This window comes from Neophocaena asiaeorientalis, unplaced genomic scaffold, assembly GCF_003031525.2.
Source record: "Neophocaena asiaeorientalis asiaeorientalis breed wild unplaced genomic scaffold, Neophocaena_asiaeorientalis_V1.1 scaffold14, whole genome shotgun sequence".
Taxonomy (NCBI): domain Eukaryota; kingdom Metazoa; phylum Chordata; class Mammalia; order Artiodactyla; family Phocoenidae; genus Neophocaena; species Neophocaena asiaeorientalis.
Window position 1 is genome coordinate 13108682 of NW_020175192.1, and position 8785 is coordinate 13117466.

Sequence of the window (8785 nt, forward strand, 5' to 3'; positions counted from 1 at the left end):
AGTTTCTTGCAGAATGAATTTGTATAGGATGCCAAGGATAAAGAGGAGTCCTAGGCTTATTACTGGGGTTGTAGTGCATAAAACAAAGTGTGCTTTGCAGTCAAGTATAAAAATTCCCAAGTACAGATCAACCTGACCTGAAGAACACACGTTGGGGGCTCACCTTCCTTGAGGCTGGGAGACAACGTGGAACATCATCAAATTGCCTCTGGGGCTCAGCTGTACTTGAGAGAACCTATCTCAGACGCACAGTACCCTTGACCCCTCTCATCCACAGGGTGAATCTCACATTTCTCTTGCCATCTCGCCCAAGAGCCATCCTCACCGCCAAGCCTGCCCTTGGCAAAGCTCTGCCTCTGTCCGCAAAACTGCATACCAATGACACAAAAGCATCCAGATTGAAAGCCTGTATGGAAGATATACAACAGAATTATCACTTTCTGGACATGCTTAAGCCGCTGCCTTGGCTCCTTAGACCCTAACCCTCCACCAGACTTGTAGGGCTGGTGTCCTGGCTGGCTCAGTCCACTTTTGTAGGCTCTGCTGGAATGGCACTCTCAGCCCTCCCTTCTGCTCTGCAGACCCATTTCCTGTCTGGGCCCCAGAAACACCCCCTGTCTGCTCTTCCTGGGGAAAAGGGAGCTTACTGCAGCCAAATTGTCACATATGCACTCCTTCCACCCTGCCCACTCTTATTTATATCTTTCCTATTTTTGGTCCTTTATGAACGTGTGCCTAGGTGTTATCCCATCTGAAGTTACTTAACACATCCTGTTACGTTTTCTCTATTCAAGAATTCACAAACTATCTCAATGTCCTTTTCACCAGAAAGGCTTAATTTTATGAAAGAACACTTAAGATTTTATACTTAATGCCTAACAATCCAATCCCCTAAATTGACTGTAATATGTCAATTTCATGACCTTATCTATTTGGAGCAACGGGCATGTTATGAAGCATAAAGCTTGCTAGTGTGATAATCTCTACATTAATTTCTTAATTTCTCTACAGCTAATAATTGTAGCAGTAAGCCTGTAGAAGATAGAAAATTTGAACTTCGTTATAGAAACTGAACTTCTGTAACCTGGTAAATACGTTTGAGTTTTCTTCTGGAAGAAAAAGAGCTTTGGACAAGTTAACTGTTTTATGGTTTAGGCTCAAAGATCCCTACACAAAACTTGACGTTTTGTGTCTATTGCTAGCAATTAAGAGTTAAATAAGGCATTTTATACTGTTGTCCCTTGGTATCCACGAGGGATTGGTTCCAGGACCCTCGTGGATACCAAAATCCACGGATGCTCAAGGTCCTTACAGCCAGCCCTCCGTATCCATGGGTTGTGCATTGAAAATATTCCATTTGCATTGGGCTGAATCCACGGATGCAGAACCCGCAGATACGGAAAATGGACTGTGCTTATTCTCTTTAGGAAACAAATTAGGGGAGGGGTCATGGGTGATGGGTGGGCTGTACTAAGTTTCAACTGTTTTAACTGCTGGGTGGCTTAGGAAATTCAGGAAAAATGAGAACTAGAATATGGAGTTTGTTGCTCTCAGGCCAGTTACTAATTTTATGGGTCAATCAGCTTCCCCAACGTTCACTGTTCAAATTTCACATCTCTTCTCTCAGCCTCTTCTAGTTCTTAACCCTTACTCTCAGAATATTAAATTCAGGAAGGCCCTCTGATAACACTGAATCCAGTCTTCCCAGTTACACAGCTGAAGAAACTGAAATCCAGCAAGAGCAGGGCTTAGGCTATAATTAGGGAATATATTGTTACCCACGTTCTAGAAAAATTGCAGTGACTTTTGCAGTTTCTTCAGCCCTTTGGTGAGTGGCAGTTCTTTTGGAGGCAACCATGGTGGTGGGGGAGGGTTGGCAGGCCATCTGTCACATGGATGGCCAAGGTGCTTGGCCACTGGACAAGACTGCGGTAGAGCTGTACTTAAGCCCCTCTCTCCCCTTGCCCCACTGGAGAATCAAGCCCTCTGGTCAGTACTGTCTCCTCCATACCTCCAGCCTTGTCTACATTTTCCTTTATTTGTGCAAATTAAACCTTGTTTTCCTGTGTTCAGTCCTGCTTCATAAAGATTTTCTGGAGGAGGTCATTTTATTGTTTTTAGTGAAAAAAGAACAGAATGTGGGCAGAATTTGTTGGGAAGATGGGGTGAGAATTTCACATAAGTTTTCACTTGAAATATTAAGGGAATTCCCTGGCGGTCCAGTGGTTAGGATTCCACGCTTTCACTGCTGAGGGTGCGGGTTCAATCCCTGGTCGGGGAACTAAGATCCCTCAAGCCTCGTGGTGTGGCCAAATTGAAAAAAAAAAGAAGAAATACTGATTGAGTTCCTTACTTTCCTCCCTTCCCAAAGGGAGAAAGATCTCATCTGTAATGTCTTGGGAATAGAGGAGGCATGGGCTGTGCTCTACTGGTCTTTGTAAGCCAATCGTAACCCAATTGACAAGGCTGCTCCCGTGGCCTCCTCCCCACCAGTGCTGGTGAGCTCTTGCCCCTGGGTTTCGAGCCAGTGGCCTCAGGCCACAAATTACTTTCCAAGTACCTGATAAGCTATGCATAATGTGAGGAAGTACTTGGGTACAGAAATGGCTTTTAGAGGCAACTTTAATTTATTAAATTTCTAACAGGCTCTGAAGAAGTGTTATAACCATTCTAGGATTACAAAAATAAATAGAAGCCGTCCATGCCCCTACCTTAAATTTTGAGGTAAAATGAGAAAGCACACCAAGAAAAGTACACATTTGAACATTTAAATGACACGTTCAAAGATGACACCTCTAAGCTGATGGGGGAAAGTAGTTTAGGGTATGTGTGTAGGAGAAAGTGATGAGGGTGAAAAACCTGAGCCTTGGCCAAATTACGAATGGAATTTAAGCTAAGAGTGAATGATAGGTAAGGAAGACCCTGAGCGTTCTGAAGATGAATTAGTCCTTCATTTTAGGAAGGTCAGGGTGAAGATGTGAGGTGAGTGTGGGGAGAGAGATTCTGGTTATTAAACTTTCCCATCACTTTGCGGATGTGATGAGGCTCTGAAGTTGAAAGATCTTTCTCTGCCTACCGTGCTGTGAGGCTGTCTATACATTGGCAGAATAGAATGTTCTTCACCTGCTATTCTTCTATCAAATTGTTTATATTTGACTCTGAAAATATTCTATACAACAGACTGAATCCAGACTGTACTCCCTCCAGAAAAAAGCTATTAGACCAGAAGAGGCCCTCAGATTCACTCAGTTGTACCCCCAGCTTCTTCCTGTCCTTACCATCCCTGTCTAGAGTGAAGGAGAAGCAAAGCAAGCCAGTACCAAGACCACTATGGAAACCTGTTTTCACTAATATTTCTTTACTGGGAAATTGGAGTTTGCTGTTCTCTCTGATGTCCAATCTTTTCTTTCAGTTCTCTGCACAAGCCCCCTCTCCTTCCCGACCACCTTTCTTAAAATACTGCCTTTTTTCTCCAGTCCTTGACCCTGGTTTATTATTCTTCATTTTCCTTGTACATCTTTCTCACTCTAGAGTATGCAAGTTCTACAAACTTGGGCCTGGAATAAATTTGCTTTCCAAGGCATCCAAAGATGTCCTGACAGGATGACAGGTGCCCCCAAACTGACAAATGATCTAGGCCATGAAGAGGAGGGTGCCTGCTGAAGCATCTTTGACAGCACCTCCACAAGGGATCAACAGCCTGTGTGCCAAAAACCTTACTTCTCCTTAGTGAGGGTGGGCGTCTAGATCAGAGCCCGATTGGCAGATGGGCAGAGCAGAAGCTGTGTTAATGCAGGGTCTGCTCTACTTTCACAGATTCCTCACTCCTCCAGGCAGAGAGCTTGAGTAATCTTGAAAAGACTTCACCCATTAATGGGGACACATACTCTTTATGTCAGTAGGATTATTAAGAGTAAGTCCTCACAACATTGTAAATCAACTATACTTCAATTAAAAAAAGAGTCTAATGAGAAAAAAAGTGAGTCGTGATGCGCGTCAGAGGTGTGAAGGGCTTGAGGCCGGGAGGCAGTACTATTTCATGTTAGAGTCTCACTGGGGTGTAGCTGCTTGGCTAGTTGGGTATTAGATTTAGGATAAGTGCTCACCAACGACAGCAACTCCTGAGGCTCCAGCCTCCTCCAGCATCTTGAATCTCAAGCCCATTGTCATTTTTTTCTGCTGTAGCACAGAAAGACTCTCAGGTCAAACCCAGATCCTGCCTGATGCAGGAATCTCATGCCATCTTGAATATTTTTATAGCAAAAACAAGTTAAGTTTTCTTAAAGGGATTTTTGGTTTTATTTCTGTGGATGAGGCCAAAATGCAGTTCTAACTCAGAGCAAATCTTAATCACCAAAGAGGAAGTGTTTTGGATATAAGCCAGTGGACAGTAACTGGGCAGGGAGAAGTAAAAACATACAAAGCACCAGTATTGATTGCTTTTACCACAGATTCCCTAGAAACAATGGAAATGTGATGCAGGCAAGATTCTAGATTCGGTACTTGCCAGAAACCCAAAATCTTTATGTTGTCTGCCAGGTCCTGACTTCTCAGGTGCCCAATTCCTGCCTTTTGAGGTGTCAGCTGAAAAAAGCAGGGTTGCCTTTTCTCCATTCTGGCTCTGTTCCCTAAATCAAGTCCCCTAACTCATCTAGGCAATAGCTCTCAAAGGTCTGATTACGTGCTGCCAGCTGGGATTGAAATCCGAGTGAGGCACAGTCACAGTGAAAGCCACGCAGCCCCAGCAGATGTCGGTGAAGCAGCAGCACTGGCATCTCCTGGGAGCTAGTTAGGAAATCAGTTTCAGGTCTCACTCCAGACCTACTGAATCAGAATTTGCATTTGAAAAAGATCCGAGTGATATGCCAGCACATTGAAGTTTGGATGCAAAAAGAAATAGGTGATTCCAGTACAAAATGGCAAGGGAAGTGAATCTATAATATCCCTTCCACTGCTAACAAGCAGTGTGTGCTGTTTAGTTAGTTCTACTATAGCTGTGTTGTCAGTAATTACTGCACTGAATGTTCCTACCTCTGAATTGGCTACCCACAGCAGGTGTGGGGTTGTTTTGTTTTTTATTTTTTAATTTAATTTTATTTATTTTTTGTCTACACTGGGTCTTCATTGCTGTCCATGGGCTTTCTCTAGTTGCCACGAGCAGGGGCTACTCTGTTGCGGTGCACGGGCTTCTCGTTGCTGTGGCTTCTCTTGTTGCGGAGCACGGGCTCTAGGCGCACGGGCTTCAGTAGTTGTGGCTTGCAGGCTTAGTAGTTGTCGCTCGTGGGCTCTAGAGAGCAGGCTCAGTAGTTGTAGCGCATGGGGTTAGTTGCTCCGCAGCATGTGGGATCTTCCTGGGCCAGGGCTTGAACCCATGTGCCCTGCATTGGCAGGCAGATTCTTAACCACTGCGTCACCAGGGAAATCCCTTGACAGCAGGTTTTAGAGATGAGATTCAGTTCAGTTCAAGACGCCCTTAAAACCAACTAATTGGAATTGGAGCCGGTCCTGCTAGAGATTTAGTCCCGAGCATGGAACACACAGCTGCCTACCTGTGATTTTAGGCAGCACTGTTACAAGAGGAAAAGATTTCTAGTCTCACCTCATGTGGAAACTGGTGCTTCTAGTTTTTTCAACAATAGACTTGGCTTTGCACAGAAAACAGCATGAACCTGAAAATAAAACAATCAGGGATTGAAGTGGGGCCCATTGGCTACTTTTAGTAATCTTATGCTAAGAGGTGCAAAGATCTGAGTGCTAGATTTCAGAAACAGTGCATAGGCAGCCAGAAAATTGTTGTAATGAATGCTTAAACTCCTAAAGATTATACTGAAGACAAAAAAAAACTTGTGTGAGTTGAGTGAAACTCTTGCTTTCAAATTTTATTTATAAATAAGAGATATATATACATGTACGGTAGCCTAATGTGATTAACAGGTTCCATTTTGTTCTAAATATTTAATATATAGTCTTTAATGTCCAGGGTGAGGTAGCCAAGAAATAGAACAATACAGCATCAGTCCCTTCATTCTCCTTCTGGCTTCTAGAAGAGAAACTCTGGAGTGACCTCAACTTTCACACCAAAAATAAGTGATAAAAATGATAGATCCTATTTATACATGAAGAAATGTAAATATGAGTTAATCAGGTTATTTCATTCCATAAAAGCCACTAAAGCTGCTGGTATTTGCATGGCTCTGTTATTTTAACAGCCCCATTCAAATATAACCAGAAAGGTACCGGTCTCTTGACAGTTTGTGTGAAAATGAATTATGCAGCAGAAAATAAATTAATAATTATATTGATGCAAGGTTCATCAGCATTTCAGAATGTTGTTTGGAGATGTTAAATCGGTTTTGAGCCTCCATTTGCTGATTCTGACATTGTTATTATCAGCAGGATGCAAAGTCACCCTTCCTATGTCTCCAGCTAAAAGTATGAAAAGGCTGTCGTCCAGAAGAGGGCCCTGATCCCTCGGGGGAGAAACAGTAAACTCTGTAAAAAGAAAACCAAACCCAACCTGAACTAATGGTCCAAGGAGTCGAGTTTGGCTAGGAAAGGAAGATCGCCCTCCAAACCAGTTACAGGAATGTGTCCGGGGGTCCGACTCCGAGGCAGGTGTTTCCAGCTGAAAGGTAACAGCCAAGTTCAAGGTTGGACCGTGGTGGGGCGAGTCCTTCACCCAGACAGGGCCCGGCCAGAGCAGGCTGGGGGCGCCGCCTACAGGTCGGAGTCGCAGGGCAGCGCGCTGCCGCATGACCGGGTGCTGCGGGAGGACTCGCCGTGGTGGGATTCGGGAGCCTTCTCCCCATCGAGCACTTCCACCGGGTTGCTGTAGGCCTTGGGCGGCGGCCGGGGCATCGGGAAGCCGGCCTTGCGCTGGCTGGCGGCGCCGAGCTGGACGGGCCGCGGCCGGTGCTGGCCGTCGCTGTAGTACTTGATGGCCGGCGTGAGCGCGGGCTCCGGCCAGTCGATGTACACGGTGCTGATGCTGCTGCGGCGCGCCCTGGCTGGGGGCGCCTTCCGGCAGCTGCGACAGCGCTCGGCGCACCAAGGCGCAAAGCTGAGCGCCAGCGAGAAGCCGCCCAGCAGCAGCAGGCAGCTGCCCAGGTAGCCCAGCACCAGGCTGTAGCCGACCTGCACGGTGACCGGGCTGGACTGGGCGGGCAGGACGGCGCGATCCGCCAAGAAGTGGTTGTACCAGGAGACTGGGATGAGGCTCAAGAGGCCCGCGGCGAAAAGCACGACGCCGGAGAGGCCGGCCAGCGCGAAGTGGGGCTCGTCCTGCCAGCAGCGCACGCCGACCGTCGCCAGCAGTAACCCCAGGGCCGTGGCGGCCAGCGACGTGATCATGAGTCCCCGCGCCACCCGCACGGGCTCGGCGGCGAAGTAGCCCAAGTCGTCTGGCTGACCGCACTGGCGCTCGCTGCTGCTCTGCTCGCGGCACATGTCCCACAGCCCCTGGTACAGCACCACGTCCACCGGCTGGTCAAGGAAGCCCTTCACCAGTCTCCAGCCGGGCGTCAGCGTGCCGGTCAGGGTGAGTAGCAGCCCGCAGGGTGCGAGCACCATGCCCAGAATCATCACCACTGGCGTCCTCATCCTGGACGGCGCACCTGCCCACTCCTCCGCCTCCGCCTCCGCCTCCGCCTCCGCCGCCGGCTTGCTATCTCGAGCCCTTGCGCCCCCGGACAGCGCTCCAGGCTCCGGCTCCCTGAAGTCCGCACGCTCGTCGCCGCCACGCCCGGAGTCCTGCGCCCAGCTCTCCTCCGGCCGCTCTTTGTCTCCGGCGCGGGGCCGTCTGCGCTCCGCTACCCGTCCCTAGTTCGCTCCCCGAGTCCCGGCCGCTCCGCCCTACCTCCCGCCCAGCCGCCTAATCGAAACCAGCTCGCGGGCAAGTCTGATCGAAACCTGGGCCCGAGATGCCGGCGCGCAGAGGTGGCGGCAGCCGCGGCCAAACCCGTCCGGGTGGGAGGGGCTGGAGTGGCGAGCAGGAAGCTGCGCGGCCCAGCGGGACTCGGACCGAGCAAAGGTCGCCCCGCCCCTGCACCTCTGCGCCGCTCGGCGGGGCCAGGTCGGCCTGGGGCGGGGAAGGAAAGAGGCGCCGCCGAACGGCCGCACCTGGCCCGGGCACTGCGCAGGTCCCTGCTTCTCAGCAGATCTCGGTAACTAAAGTTTTTCTCCGGTCCCTGCCCGTCGACCCTGCACCTGTAGCCTGTCCTCCCTCCACCCCCAGCGGGGATCCGATGGCCCCTCGAAATTTTGCGCTATTAGCTTGCAGACACCCACGGCTGAGTGGGCGGAACCGCCCGAGATGCGCTGGGCAGGTGTGCACCGAGGGTCCTCCCGGTCGAGAAGCGTGTCCCAGAGTGTTGCACTTGTGTATTTTGTTTAATTTGCTTAATAAAGACGCCATACTCCGGATTAACCTTGATGGAAAAGAATCAAAGCGCCTGTGTTTCTGGGATGAGGAATTACCGAGGATTTTATTTTCTTTGTTTGGCCTCTTGATTTTGAAACTGACGAAAAAATAAAGGGGGGTGTGTGTGTGCCCTGTCTAGCACACTTTTCAGGTTTGTCCACCTCTAGGGTCCTGAGACTTTCATTGTCTTTGAGCTGTTTACAACTCTGTAAATTACAGAAAACCTGTAGTGTCACAAGTGATTTTTGTCCATAATAACGCAAATGAGTTTTTCAGTAGAATGTTAATGACTATTGCCCGATGGATACATGCTCTGACATTGATTTGTAAATTCACTTTAGCAGGCCTGTTTGCCTATATATGTGT

General features: G+C 48.6%; 1 protein-coding gene across 1 annotated transcript; it reads right to left on the reverse strand.

The window, feature by feature from the left end:
* Positions 1–5853: 5853 nt before the first annotated feature.
* Positions 5854–8541, reverse strand: CLDN23 (claudin 23). The gene has a single exon (XM_024765077.1). The coding sequence runs from the start codon at positions 7597–7599 to the stop codon at positions 6718–6720; it is 882 nt and encodes a 293-aa protein (XP_024620845.1). The 5' UTR covers positions 7600–8541; the 3' UTR covers positions 5854–6717.
* Positions 8542–8785: the final 244 nt, after the last annotated feature.